At 41.5% G+C, this 15,414-nt stretch overlaps 1 protein-coding gene across 1 annotated transcript in view; it reads right to left on the reverse strand.

Moving 5' to 3' along the window:
• The window catches only part of SMG1 (SMG1 nonsense mediated mRNA decay associated PI3K related kinase), an 82,127-nt gene that overhangs the window by 52,102 nt on the left and 14,611 nt on the right, over window positions 1-15,414 (reverse strand). Inside the window, exons 4-19 of the mRNA XM_054995517.1 lie at window positions 15,236-15,372; window positions 14,132-14,190; window positions 13,391-13,604; window positions 12,036-12,161; window positions 11,878-11,950; window positions 11,313-11,410; window positions 10,105-10,278; window positions 9,520-9,744; window positions 8,613-8,714; window positions 7,474-7,743; window positions 5,361-5,491; window positions 3,726-3,887; window positions 2,948-3,066; window positions 1,848-1,935; window positions 1,654-1,755; window positions 1,077-1,217 (exon numbers count right to left, since the gene is read on the reverse strand). Of these exons, the coding sequence (XP_054851492.1) occupies window positions 1,077-1,217; window positions 1,654-1,755; window positions 1,848-1,935; window positions 2,948-3,066; window positions 3,726-3,887; window positions 5,361-5,491; window positions 7,474-7,743; window positions 8,613-8,714; window positions 9,520-9,744; window positions 10,105-10,278; window positions 11,313-11,410; window positions 11,878-11,950; window positions 12,036-12,161; window positions 13,391-13,604; window positions 14,132-14,190; window positions 15,236-15,372 (2,221 nt within the window). The remainder of the gene's footprint in view (window positions 1-1,076; window positions 1,218-1,653; window positions 1,756-1,847; window positions 1,936-2,947; window positions 3,067-3,725; window positions 3,888-5,360; window positions 5,492-7,473; window positions 7,744-8,612; window positions 8,715-9,519; window positions 9,745-10,104; window positions 10,279-11,312; window positions 11,411-11,877; window positions 11,951-12,035; window positions 12,162-13,390; window positions 13,605-14,131; window positions 14,191-15,235; window positions 15,373-15,414) is intronic.

The raw sequence follows: 15,414 nt of genomic DNA on the forward strand, positions 1-15,414 counted from the left end.
CAATTGGAGTTCGGCTAAGGAGAACTAAATCATCGACATATAAAAGCACTGGTAGAGAATGATTTGCTAAATATGGTACATAAATATTATTTTGCAAATTTGGGAAGAAGTTATTTATACATAAATTGATTAAATGTGGAGCTAGGACATATCCTTGCTCTACACCTTTTTCAATTCTTATTAATCTCAGATATGAATTAATATTCAAAGTTTTTAACTGCAGAACATTCCCAGCGTACAAGTTCTTAATCGAGACCAATAGCCACTTAGGAATAAAGGTGGAATTCAACTTTTTAAACAACTGAGGGATTCCAAATCAAAAACTACTTGAAGATTGACAAAGGCAGAAAATATAGATTCTCTGTTAGTTTTGATATATTTATTTACAAGAGTTGATAGAATCAATGTTGTATACATTTACAGCCTTTCCAAAAGCCAAACCGCTCTTGTATCTTCTTCCATCCATATTTTTAGTTTATTTGTTAAAAAGGCAGTGTATATTTTGCTTAAGACATGAAGTAGGCTAACTGGCCTATAATTAGAAGGATCTTTTCTTGTCCCCTTCCTATAAATCGGGTAATTAATGCCAATTTCCAACTTTCGGGAATTACTCCGGTTTGGTTGATTTTTGTGAATAAGAGGGCTAACAATTCTGCCTACCCTACTGGGCTAACTTAGAGTTCAACTGAAGTCATACCCAAGAGCCTTCCAGTTTTCATTTGTTTAATTATAGCTAGAACTTCTCTTGGGGACACTGGAGGCCACTCAGGTAGCTATGCGACATCAATACTGAAAGGAGAGGTAGAACCTCTCATAGTATCTTTAAACATATCTTCAAAATAGCATTCCCAGATAGACAATGGAATATCAGACGTTACGCTGATGCCTCGTTGAAAAAAATCTAAGTTCTTGTCAAATGCCTTTTAATCAAATTGCTTACTACGTTACACTATTCATAAGTCTCAGCAAAATACTCATGTTTCCCAAAGTAACTTGCACACTGCTACTTATATTTTCTAAGCCAGACTCTCCTCCCATCCCCCATTCATGAACACACATTTAAAAAAAGTCCTTACCCTGTTCTGTGAGAGCTCCCATACAAGATGAAGCTAATGATGTCAGAAAAATCTTGAGGGTGGAACGTATTGCTCGGAGCTTTGCTCATGTGACTCCGTAGTGCCAAAGAGATTTCTTGTATTTCTGTGTGATGGTTGTTACTGCAAAGCCAAAAATAGCTACACAATTAGTTACATGGCTTCATATGACATCCTGAACTTAACTGCTCCATGCATCCACTTTAGTGTCCACCCTACCCTGAGCCGCACCAACACTTCTAGTTCACACATTCTCACTCCTCCTACACACAAAGGGGCTTCTCTTCTCTACTGCCTTACGCGAACCCAGCTCTCCCTTCCCTTCCACCAGACAGGACCTGAATACATAGAATCCCCTACCTCATCTGTGGGTGGCCAGTTTCATTGTCTTATTAACAGGCACTCAATCATGAAGTGAGATGTTAGTAATGTCTGAAAATGAATATTTGGCTACAATACGGTAAAAAAACTAGATACAGCTCCCCAGCACCCCAATCTCTCCTTCCGAAAACCGTAACAACGACTATAATAACAACATCAATAAACTCAAGCTACTTACCTTAATACTACATCCAAAGGAATAGATTTTAACAGCTTTCCGAATGCTTGTCTTATACGAGCGCCGCTGTGAAACAGCTGGACACGGCATACATCAACACATCTACAGGCCCCCCAAAAGAAACACAAATAAGGAGCTCGTACGAACTTCGAACACGATTTGTGATTTGGAAACAGAAGAAATGACCAAAGTACCTCTGCAACAGGTCATCAGGCAGAGACGGTGACAACGCATGGAGGCTACTACATGCCTGAAGACAAATATTTACATCTTCCAGAAGAGCTGCGTGTGGGGCAGAAGGAAAAGAAGGGTTATTTTTCCATTAGAACAGCGTTGCCACTTTTTTTAAAAAAAAAACTCTTTTTAAAACTCTTTCTGATTTCTGAAATTAAGGGAGCACTAAAGATCAAAATCAAAGAGTGCACTCTGTTCTTTTCCTCAACCCTCTATTCTTACACACCACAAGTAGCACCACCAGTTCAAGACTCTCTTGTGATTGCAGCTTCAAGGGTATGCCGACATTAAAAAAAAGTTTATGGCGTGACTCTATCTACGACACTTTTAATCTGCTTTCTTACAAGGAACTCAAGGCAACTTGCGTGCTTCTCCTCACCTCTATTTTATCTCACAGGCTCTGAGGATAAGGTTATGCAGCAGGCCCAGGATTGCTCAAGTGAGTGGTGATTTGAACTAAGGTCTGGCCATCCACAATGGCACGCTGACTCTCCGCTCTACCATTAAAACGAACCAGACTAAGCATGTTTTAAGGCACACAAGCTGCTTACTCGAACACAGTCCAACTTTGAGCACCTGCCCCTATGCCTACCCCTGGCACATGATAAAAATCCCCTTGGTTCCAAGGATAGCTTGCAACGGAATACAGGAGAAGGAATCTTGTTTAAAGATGAAAAGAAATCTGAAAGCTGTCCAGGGTTCACAGAACTGTCCTTATAGTTCTTTAGATGTTCTATTCCTTTTCTCTTTGCGTGGAAGAGCCAGCATGGAAGCTCAATGTATTACTATGGCTTAGTCACGCTGAATTCTCTAACTACGCAGCACAGTCAATTCTAATCATGCAAGGACATTCATTTCCGTTAAACAAGCTAGGCTGAAATGAGTGAAGTATGAACAACCTGACTGGGAAGTAGAAAAGAGCAAGAGTCCAGTAGCACCTATAAGACTAACAAAATTTTTTGGTAGGGTATGAAGTTTTGTGAGTCACAGCTCACTTCTTCAGATACATCTAGAATGAGAAGAGCTGGGTTTAGACAAAACAGAAGAATGAGTCACTTACTGTTCGCTAGAAGTCCTTTGCAGAACTTGTGAAAAGATGGGAGTGAGAACAATGGGGCGTATGTCTCGGATTTTTTCATCAGGACGGCCACCTCCAAAGCCCAAGTCATTAGCAGTTTCCTAGAAATATATTAATGTAACAGTTATTCTAGACCATAAACCAGTTATAGATTTATTTCCCCTTCCTCCAAAGTCACTTTGAGTTTACAAATAAAGCATGAGATTTGAGTGACATTATTTACAGGAGGGTAGGCAAGGCGACCTTTTTGGCCAAAGTGCCAAAACCCCATGAGGTGGCCTGCTGTGCCTCTGTTCAGCATGCATGGAGGGGGGGTGTTCCCTAACTCTGACTAACAGCTTCACAGGTAACTCAAGAGCCAGCCTGCTTAGTACAGCAAAGCAAACGTCACTAGAAGAACCCTTAGCAACAATGATTTGCAAGCAACACAGATAAGACTACAACTCTGTGCAGACTTACTGTGGAGTGAGTGCCATTAAACTCAAAACAGCTTGCATCTGAATACAAACATTTATAATTAATGTACAATATAATGCATTCTACAGTCTGCTCCTAGCTGTTTTTCAACTGCTCTGAAACTGTCACACACATGCAAACTTTCTTTGTAATAAAGGAACTGCAAAATATAACTGATCCGACAAATCTGTCAAGTCCCCAGATTTTCAGAATCAGATACAGACTGTTGGTTGTTAAATAAATACTGATCTTTGTGTCAGAAGACTATCCCCACCCTCTGATAAACAGAAAAGCATAAAGTTACCTGGTATCATGCGTAAGGTTGTCCTTCTTAAGCAAAAGTCCCAAGAGGTTCAGTATGATAGTAAAATGTTTCTTTGTTGCCGTGGTTACAGTGCTAATAACAGCCCCATCGAATAAAGAAGGAGAAGAGGAGCTGAGGCTGCTAGATATGAAGTGCTCATGCCTGAAGAGCAACACACAAAAAAAATTCAGTCAGCTTTACCTGGAGCTAAGACAGCCACTTTGTGCAGAGATGTCTAAAACAGCAAAATCTGTACTTCAGATTTCTTCTTTTCCGCTGTGCATCTCTCAAAAATGGAAGCTTGGGGGCCCAACTGGCATATTCTATCCCATCGTGCACTGGCTCCCTACACTCCCTTGTCTGCAGGGACCTTTTCTTCAGGCCCTGCCCCTCTGACTTTAGCTGAAGCTCACAGGAAGTATCGCTATCTATCACTATTGCCCCACTACAATGGAGCCCTCTGCATTTTAAATTTTTGGTGTCAGATCACCCTTAGAAAGCACTGAACCAGGGGAGGGGAAACAAAAAGTACAGTCCAAATATCCTGGCCACAGACCGTATTATTGACATGCTTTTGTCCCGACTCATCTTTTTCTTGCACCCTCTTTTCAATTCTATCCCACTACCAGGAACTGTTTCCCCAAGCCCCCCTCCCCCCAGTTTTTCTTTTGTACTATACAAATAGGTCCTGCTTCTTATGTCTTTACATTTAATCTTCAGCCACCTTTGCTTTCAACACACATCCATAACATCCCACCTGTGGTCCCTCCACAAACCTCATCCCTTCCTGCTCCCCTCTCTCAACTCCCATATCCCTTCTCCTCTGTAGAGACCTCATCCTTAAGAGCGTCAGCAGCTCAGCAGTGGAGTATCTGCTTTGAATGCAGAAGAACCCAGATTCAGTTCCAGGCACCTTCAATGAAAAGGATCAGGTAGCAGATGATGTTAAAGACCTCGACCTGAGACCCTGCAGAGCTGCTGCTAGTCCAAGCAGACAGTACGGTCCTTGATAAATCAAGGGTCAGACTCAGTATAAGACCGTGACAAGTATTTGCAGGCTTTTGTCTCATCCACCTCCACTTTTCCCAGGGACTTCTTGCTTTGGACAAGCTAGCTCTGGGTTCCATCCCTTTACCGTCACCCAGGAATCTCTCATTCAGACAACCTCTCTTGCCAACAGATACCACCACACTTGTGAATCTAATTTTACATTCCAGCCAACCTGCTCTCTTGCACCTATCAAAAGGACTGCCTTGAAAAGTCCATATTGCCTGTTTCATTCTCTCCAGTCTGAATGTTTGTGAACAAAGCCATTAAATCCAACAGTAACAGAGCCTTCACTGCAGCTCTTCCAAGGAAAACCAAGAGTGCATTGGGATATTTAAAAATACCCTGCAATACAAGCTTTTATCCATCAGAAAGTTTTGCAGAGAAAACCCAATAAACTGGGATAGTGGCTGCATAGCAGCACCTGTTGGGTGCAAAATCCACTGAATTTCTACATGCCTAATGACAACAGGGCCTTTCCCCCCTTCCCCACAGGAATAAGCACCAGTGGATTAGCCAAATGATGGCCTTAACAGGCATATGTCAGGCTTTTTTGTGGTCTACAGAATGAAATGAATTCCTTCATACCTAGTGCAATGCGAATACAGGGTGTAGAGCACGGCATACTGGACGGCAGGGAAGTGAACTGCAATCTCGCCATGTGCAATCATCAGGTTTTTGCTCAGCAACGCGAACACCGTTGGAGACAAAGCCCACATCTGCCGAGGCAATTTTAAAGAACAAAAACAGCAATTACACTGCTATCGGTCACTTAGTTCTTAGGGAAAGGGTGGGTAGGAGGATATCAACAAATACTGAGCCCAGAAATAATTGGCTAATGTTTGAGCAGCTACAAGAAGTTGGTTGTTGTGGGTTTTCCGGGCTGTATAGCCGTGGTCTTGGCATTGTAGTTCCTGACGTTTCACCAGCAGCTGTGGCTGGCATCTTCAGATGTGTAGCACCAAAAGACAGAGATCTCTCAGTGTCACAGTGTGGAAAAGATGTTGGCAGGTCATTTGTATCTACTCAGGAGGGGTGGGGTTGAGCTGAGTCATCCTGTAAGAGTTTCCCAGGGTGTGGAATGCTAATGGCGGGAGGCTTCACTGTATCCTGAGGAGGTTCTTTTGCATATGGATTGGTACTTGATATGCTAATCTTCTCTGCAGGGCTATTGTCGGGGATAGAATGTTTTGTTAGCCTGGTGTTTTTCAGAACTGGAAACCATGCTCTGTTCATTCTTAAGGTTTCTTCTTTCCTGTTGAAGTTTTGCTTATGCTTGTGAATTTCAATGGCTTCCCTGTGCAGTCTGACAAAGTAGTTGGAAGTGTTGTCCAGTATTTTGGTGTCCTGGAATAAGATACTGTGCCCTGTTTGCGTTAGGCTATGTTCAGCCACTAGTGATTTTTCAGGTTGTCCAAGTCTGCAGTGTCTTTCATGTTCTTTTATTCTTGTCTGGATGCTACGCTTTGTGGTCCCGATGTAAACTTGTCCACAGCTGCAGGGTATACGGTATACTCCTGCAGAGGTGAGGGGGTCTCTACTGTCTTTTGCTGATCGTAACATCTGTTGTATTTTTGGGGTGGGTCTGAATACTGCTTGAATGAATCAAACAACCAAGGAAAAACAGTCTCCTACAGGAAAAGTGTTTTTGCCATATATCAAAGGAATTACTGATCAGATGGGAAAGCTTATAAAAAAGCATAACCTTCAAGCAAACAGGGCACAGTATCTTATTCCAGGACACCAAAATACTGGACAACACTTCCAACTACTTTGTCAGACTGCACAGGGAAGCCATTGAAATTCACAAGCATAAGCGAAACTTCAACAGGAAAGAAGAAACCTTAAGAATGAACAGAGCATGGTTTCCACTTCTGAAAAACACCAGGTTAACAAAACATTCTATCCCCGACAATAGCCCTGCAGAGAAGATTAGCACATCAAGTACCAATCCATATGCAAAAGAACCTCCTCAGGATACAGTGAAGCCTCCCGCCATTAGCATTCCACACCCTGGGAAACTCTTACAGGATGACTCAGCTCAACCTCACCCCTCCTGAGTAGATACAAATGACCTACATCTTTTCCACACTGTGACACTGAGAGATCTCTGTCTTTTGGTGCTACACCTCTGAAGATGCCAGCCACAGCTGCTGGCGAAACGTCAGGAACTACAATGCCAAGACCACGGCAATACAGCCCGGAAAACCCACAACAACCATCGTTCTCCGGCCGTGAAAGCCTTCGACAATACAAAGCTACAAGAAGATTTCTCAGGAAGAGCAATACAAAGGCTTACAAGGGTTCTAGCCAATTACAACCCCTAAAGGGAGTTCTCTCTGACTTTCTCCTGTATATGCTACTAGCTACAATAAAAAGCTCTATGCAAAACAAACAAACAAAAGGACACACTATTCCCAACCACCAAAAAAGGAACTTGTACACACAGTAGAAAAAACCTATACGCACAAATGGTGCCATAAACAGCAGTTCATAAAATTCCTCGCCACAAAAGAGACCCAAAAGTGAAACCAGGAATCAGACAGCCTATCATTCAGTTCAGAATGCAATAAAAGGGTTCCCCAGTTAAGCAGAAATACAATCACCCATCCTTGTTCACTACTGCATAGTTGACCAATGGCCAACAAAATACTTTGATTTTACAAAGGACACACCCATTGTAGCCTGTGATACTACTTACACCAATCAATGAGTTCTTTGCATTTCCAATTGTGGTTAGGGCACTAAGGTCAAATATAACAACAAACTTTGCATTCGCCACCTCAAACACATGGTTCTTGAAAGCATCATGTTGAATTTCAGAACAAGCTTCTGGAAGCTGCAAGCTGCAAAGGAGACTGTTTAAGGCACATGCCATTTCTCCCAGGATCAGCTTGTAAGCCGTTTCCAAAACTGGAATGTTCTTTAGGCTCAATACTGCTTGATAGACAGCATGTGCTGCTGCAACAACCTGGAAAACAGAATGTCCAATTTTGTCACCCAAGCACAGACTTGCTTTCGCAGTGGAAGTGTCTGGAGGCAGTGGGAAAAATCTAAAAGTACCTATCTTCTATAGTTAATATACCCAGTTTAAAATCAACGTTATTGTAACAAATACCCTCATCAGTATCTGAGGCTCTAGTACCTTTATCTTTTCAACGAAAATGGTTTCTGCCAAATAAAGGATAACCTGAAAAACTGCAAGTTACCAGAGAAAATTTGTAAGTTACCAAAGAATTCTGGCAAGATGGTCACTATCCATTTGCAAAATCAAAAAGAGTCCAGTAGCACCTTTAAGACTAACCAATTTTATTTTAGCATAAGCTTTCGAGAATCAAGTTCTCTTCGTCAGATGCCTGATACAGAGACTATCCATTTGGAAAGCTTAACCCGGAAATGCAGTGAAAAATATAAAATTAACAAGTTATTTATTTATTGCATTTCTAGACCGCCCTCCCCGTCAGACGGGCTCAAGGCGGTGTAACAACATACAATTTGTAACATACAGTTTAAAAGTTATGGAGTTCCTTTTTATTTACAGGAAGAAAGCTAAGTGGTAAAAGACTGTACTTAGGGAACAACGTTTACTAGTGTGTGCAGGTGACAACATTCTAAAAGATGAAGTTGTAGAGTCACTTCAATGTACACCCTGTCACACAGAAAGTGCAACTGGTGGTCGTTTTTCTTTTTCCAAAAGGTTAGACGCATTACCAAGAATTCTTCTACTTGGTTACCCTCACAGATACCTATTTAAAGACGTATGGGTGTTTTAAAATGTTGAAATTGCCATGTAAAGAAAGTGCTTTAATGATGCATATAGATAAACAATTACAGCCTTACCTCTTTTTCCTTGTGGTAGCGGAGCACAAGCAATTTAGACTCTGGTATAAACAACTTCTCTATAAATGACGATGGAAGTTTCGTATTTATTTGTTCAACAATCTAGAAAAAATAAGTACTTGTCATGTTTACATTCCCTTATTAAAACTTCTTTTTTTTAACTAAGCTTTTAAGACATACTATCAGATAAGCTGCCACAACTAAAACTAACAAACTTAAAGGAGTGGCAATGTAGAATTCCAGCTAAATGATCAGTCTATTGTTCACCCCAGAGATCAAGTATGCAGCTACACAGAGGCAAACCACCGCTGAATGTATCTTGCCATGAAAACCCTATGGGGTTGCTATAAGTCAGCTGTGACTTGATGGCACTCTCCACCACAATCTGTCAATGTCAGCATTACAATGGTTACTGACAGTGGTAAGGGACTTTGGTACAAGCTTCATATACATTTTGGCAGAAAAACAAAGTTTTAATATATGTATCATAAAGAAATTCAATAATCCTTTTTGAAGCTCATTATATTCTAAAAAGCACTGTTCAAGCTCCCTTTGCCCAGAAAACCAATTTCTTTCCTTCCTTCCCCTCCGTGGCCTTTTAAAAACATCCAGCCCAAAGAAGAGTTGTGGGGAACATAAAAGTATGCATACTGTTTTGTACTAAAATGGTATTAAATGGACTTTGTTTTAAGATTTTTCTTTGGACAAACACAGTTACCTGAAGCTTCTATGCAACAGGTAAGTCTTCTTCACCCGCCTATACCTTCTCCCACTTAATAGGAGACTCTCCCCCCAACAGAGCCTACACAACCCGAAAATGAAACTTTTCCCAAGCCCACACTAATCAACTTGATTAGCGGGGCATTATTTATCTAATAAACCCAGATATGAGGAGGGTTGTATGTACCAGCATCAATAAGTTCAACACCGAGATGATATAATCAGTACCACAAGCCTGACAATTCTCCAGCTGATCCAGCCCATAGGTAATGACCATGTCACAGTGTACATTCACACTGGGATCCAGACTGCCAAGCAAGACACCGACACACTCGTTGGCAGCCGTCAAGACAGCCTCCGAAAAGAACACCTGGTTAGCTGCAGTTACACACCTCATTACCCTGTACAGAACCTGGGCAGAAAGGGAAGACAAATGAGTCCTCAATACTGGTACTCTCATTTTCTTCTGAGCTAGCACCAAAACTGTCCCCCTTCCACATCATTTTGAGCTATTCCTATCATCTCCTTGCTATGAAGAAAATACTGTCCTGTATAAAAGTTGTAACTATTTAATGAAAAACAGAGAAAAGGTTTAAAATCTGAAAACATAAGGACAGAGATTACATGCATTACATCTCCTTGATTTAGAAGGGGAGAGATTGAGAGCACATGCTGAGCTGTTAGATTGTCTGCCACTCAAGTGTTTATATTCACTTCCTGTAATTTATGAACCGAACTGGCAAGCAACCTGAAGTGTACCAACAAGTCTTACGTCAGTTACATAAGCTTCAGTAATTGGTGGCCCTCTGATGGGACTGAACCGTTCCCCGATACTCCTCACCACTGTACTGAAAACCCGAAGCAGCGCCGCCAGTTTGGGCAGTGAAACAGAAGGAGGCGGAATATCTTCATCGACTGATTCTCCAGATGCCACATGGCTGAGGTCCTACATTATTTAAAAAAAAAAAAAGTGTGTGAAGACTCAAAACTGCAGTACCATTTTAACAGAAGTCGTCTGCTCCAGCACAAGTACTCCAAGGTTAAGTCTGGATTTCAAGTCTCTCAACTTGTACACACCCTTTTCTTATATACACTAAGGGTGTGCGGGTGTAACGCTTCAGTAGGGCTAGTAAAGTTACAGCAGGCTGTAAAGTTAATTTTGCTTTACGCGGTACTTTTGAACAGCTATGTCAACACTAGGTGAACAAAAATGGTGACAAACAAGACAGATCACATCAGATTGTTTATTTCTACCACTCCTTTCAATCCAGAAGGACCCCTCCCCAAAGGTGGCTTGCACACAATGACAACAGGTAATTTGGAGGATGCTTCCATCTCCTCTGACATAGCAGCTCACGGTGGTTGGGTGGCATCTCATTCAAACTCCAGTTCTCTTTAAGCCTTTCTGTTCATTCTCAGGCCCTTTCATCTAATCTCCCTCTTCTGTCTGCTGAAAATTGGAGGAACTGTCTTTATCCCCATCCCCCCCCCCAACAAGAGAGGCCTTGTCACTGTTCCCAAGAGCAGGAAAGAAAGAACCAGGCAGAGCAGTCTTAGATTCATGTATGAATTTACAAATCTGGCATGGAATACAGCTTCACTGCCATCACTCCTAATAAAATACTGCAACATCAAGTCTTACATCTCAAACATCAATGGTGTCACAAACTGGGAAAGTTTTGCCATTTATCTCAGGTGGCTACCATGAAAGTAACAATGGTGGGGGGAGGGAATGGAAGCGAGAAATATTGACACCTAAGTCAGGCATATTGATGAAAGCACTACATATTTTTTTTTATGTTAATGCAGATCAAAACACTCCTTGAAATATTATTTTAACATGGGTTATATAAAAGCCCAGTTAAAGGAAGTCAACCATTTCTCAAATCACATTGCAACACGCATGTATTACACAGGAACAAAGATACAATGCCAAAGTTCTTCTAATATCCTTTCTGGCCATCATCCACATTGGATTACCTCAGCATACGCCTCCATGTCCTCTAGAAACTGACCCAAAAGCGTGGTAGAAAATGCAAGATCGGCAACCCAAAAAGGCTCCAGGCTCTGTAACCACCCTACAAAAATAAAAATACATCACAAAAAAAAAAACAATCAGACCACTGAAAACATGTGAAGGTTGAAAGTATATTTTGCTTTACTTATTAATAAAGCTGAAGGAATGTAACAGCCAGCACCAATGAAGTCTAATTCTGTTGCGGGCAACTATGGATGCCTGGAACAGTCAGCACTAACAGATTACCATCTTACACAGGGAAATCAGAATGGTGAAGGAAGTATATAAAGCCAGTGCAAAAAACTCGAGATGAAGGAGCACATCTAGTCTGCCATTCTAACCACCACACCACACTGGCTCGCGGCACAGCACACGGCTTGTAGGAAGAGGGTTCCAAGCTCAATCCCGGACCCCTCCCACTTAATGAGACAGTGAGGCCGCAGATCATGAGACATTACACAGCAAACTTCACGTTGGGGAAGATGCAAAAGGATGTCATGTATAAATATTTTGTTTTTCAAGACTTACCAGACACTTGCTGTGTCAGGGAAGGTTTCTGAGTGTGATCAATATGCCACCCAACCAGTATGTCAACTGTGTCCTTGGAAAAGCAGCAAAAGCAAATAGTTAACTCACCTGTAAAACATGACATACCTTACACATTTTTAAACGGCAAGCATACTTACCCTAAAGTTCGTGCTGAAAATGTGAGGGTAACATCGAGAAACAAGAAGGATGCACTTGACACATTTACACAGCAGTTCTGGTGTATCCACATTCTCCAGGATAGACTGCAGGCTAGTCATTACAAGCTTTAAAAAGGAGCAAAAAACCCCAACACATAACCATCAAGAAAAACAAAACTGAGGTCAGCTTATTCAGAACACAACTTGCAGAGTTAAAAACAACTAATTCAACACAGCCCGTTTTAAAATGAATCATTTAGAAAGGCTTGCTGAGGAACAGAAGGCAGCTCCAGACAGAACTGTTTGCATTCGCCACATGATGTATGTTGAGCACGTGAGTCATGTGAGAGGAAAGTTTTCTAAAGACTGCCAAGAGCTAACACTATGGATACAGCTCCAAAATACAGCAGGGCCACTCAGGGCTGTCCTATGGTCTGCTGAAAGGGGCACACCCTCTTATCACCTGCCTTTTCCAATTTCTTTATATGTCTACTCACTAGCCTCCTCCAATTTTATGCCAGCTTTCATTTCCTCTTTTGGAGTACACCTGTCCTCCCCAGACCTTACTGTTCTCCAGCAGATATACAGAATGCTAGCAAAACACAGGTCTTGATTAAGAACACCTGCTACCCAATGACAGCTTAATTTGCATACTCTTAATAGCTTTACCTTTGAGCTCATAGTCACATGGAAAAAAGCAAACATTTGTCGACCTTATAAAAGGCTGGAAGATTTTTATGTGTAATTGTACAAAGAGTTTGACTAACAAGACTGCCAGTCTTGGTTGTAGAGACTCCTCATTTAAGACTGTTGCTGGTAACCAACTTCTCCCCTCTCTTTAACTTACATTTTTTTTAAAAAAAAGCAGTCCTTTAAGTATTTTTCCTGAGCCCTAATTATAATTTATCACTCTCATTTTATTACTAAATTTATACAGAAGAGAAAAATTTAATTTCTACAGTGAGATATGTGTCAAAAGTTCAATCCAATTAAATAGTTCAGGGCATTTTCAGTGCAATCCTAAAAAGAGTTACTCCAGCCTAAGCACATTGATTTCAATGGGCTTAGACTGGAGTAACTCTTCTTAGGATTGCACTGTTTGACACTTCTCTCCATCGGGGCATTCTTCTATATCAAAAAGCATCACCACACACATTTTGTTTACGCTTTTGGATAAAGAACTTACTACTGTTACCTGCACTGGGTCCTAACTTGGTTAGAAGAAAGGCAGGTTTTTAAGTAGTTTATATTGTGATTTTAATACACTAATAGGGCAAGCGTATTAGTTCGTTTAGGAAAAAACATTCCACATCCAAAAAGTCAAATGGTTCCATTTTTATGACTTTTGCTCTTACTTGCATTACAGATGAAAATGCTTTCTTCTCTCCTACAGTCTCCAATGCTTTGTATGTTGCACACAAGTAAAGAAGTTTAACTTCATCTTTAGTGGATGAGCTAAATTTGCTAAAAATCCATTTGAAGATCTTCTCAGCTTCGTAGCTCAGAGAAGCACAAAGCAGACCAAGACAGCAAGCACCCTCCTGTCTTAGTTCTTGAAGTAATTTGCTGCTGCATTGAAACAGAAGACAAACACAGCTTTTACTCACGGAAACTGGACCTTTACCCACACAGGAGACATGCATAAACAGTTATCAATGAGTATCACCCTTCCACTAGGAAAAAAGTGAAGGCCCACAATAATTCAGGGTGCGCTTTCTCCATTCACCCGGACTGACTAAAGATCCCATAGGTTCCTTCTAGGATATTCCCCACTAGCTCCTTCTCACCCAGGTGGAAGCTGCAAGCTTACCTGGGTTGCAAATATGTGCATGTGAAGGTAGAGATCAAAAGTTCCCTGCTGTTCCCTCGTATGAATTTTCTCACCCTCATGCATATATGCAGCCTCACTCTCCTTGAGAAAAACATTTGTCAGAAGAATTTAGTGACCCTTTCATAGGCCGAGAAATTCTCCCTTAGAAAATTCAACTTGGAAAAAGCCACAGAACCACTCAGTGTTTTGGAAAACAAAATTAATCAAACTAGCAGCATGCTCTGAAAACCTCTGTACTTGTGTACGTTCTTGCATTCCAACTTACCTTTCATTAAGCACATCATGTACGGCAGTCAAGATATTATCCAGTTGTTTAACTAGCACCTGCAATAGTAGGCATAAACAACTTTTAGACTTTGTGCTACTGTAATACAAGTTCAGCCTAACCTTTTGCTGTTCTCTTTCTTCCTGTCAAACCATGGCTAAATTGGTTTTGCAACAATATAGTATGGAGATGTTCTGACACCGCTTGGTCAGAAGCAACAACTCCCATGATATTAAGCACAACATGCGATGCTACTTCTCAGCCAACATGTCCCCACTGAACATGACACCATGTCCAGAAGGCCTCTGCAATAGCCCCTGAAACCTATTGTTTAATGTTGAAAACATTATTCAGCACTGAGGGAGGAAACCAAGTCCCTCAACAACTACCCTCCAGCCACCTGATCACAACACACAAATACATCTTCCCAGGTTGAAGACATTAGTCTTCCCCTTAAGTATATCACTGAGTTCAAAAGGTTGAAACAAAGAGCTGGTTTAACACATTCCACTGCGTTTATGAAGTAGCCTCCCAGGCTAAAGGTACCCATGGCCATTTACATATTAAATCCTCACCAGACCTTTTGAATCGTTATGGGAATCCTGAAAGATGGAGAAACCTCCCTTCTCAACAAGACAAAAAAAAAAAAAGAGGCCAAGCAGCCATGCAAGAGACTTCTGAAAGAAGCTGCTCCTCCTGACGGGAGTAGACACAGAGGGGTGAAAATCCCTCGTGTTGGAACATGAAAAGGCGAAGAAAAAGAAGTGCATTACAGGGTTCTTCAGTGCCGCTGCCTGTGGAGCCGGGGGGGGGGGAGTTCTTGCCCGCTCCTTCAGGATTTCAAGCAGTTAAGTGTGAGGCCAGTTTGTAGGCCGGGCTGATAGTATTGGAGGGGAGCAAAGTTTGCACCCCAAAAACCCAGCCAATTCCATAAATGGCAAAATCAAGGGAATGCAAGTATTTTCTAGTCATGAGGAGGAGAAAGGAGATCGACAGGTCACCACAGCCACGTTCACACACCCCACCAAATCTCTTATACATACAAAGATGCCTGCCTCTAAGTTAATATGCTAACTGAAGATAAATATCAATGTGCTACTTAACCAGTTTGTTCTCTGGTTGCTGAATGAATTCTTTCAGTTGCTTTACAGTAGCTAGTCTTCGATCTCTGTCGTCTTCCCGAGTAATCCTCCGAAGAAGATTTGACAGTCGAGACTCATCAGAGTAAGACAATGATCGCTCTAGAAATACAAGCATGCCCATGTATGATGTTCAACCAAAAT

Source organism: Eublepharis macularius, chromosome 12 (assembly GCF_028583425.1).
Source record: "Eublepharis macularius isolate TG4126 chromosome 12, MPM_Emac_v1.0, whole genome shotgun sequence".
NCBI lineage: Eukaryota > Metazoa > Chordata > Lepidosauria > Squamata > Eublepharidae > Eublepharis > Eublepharis macularius.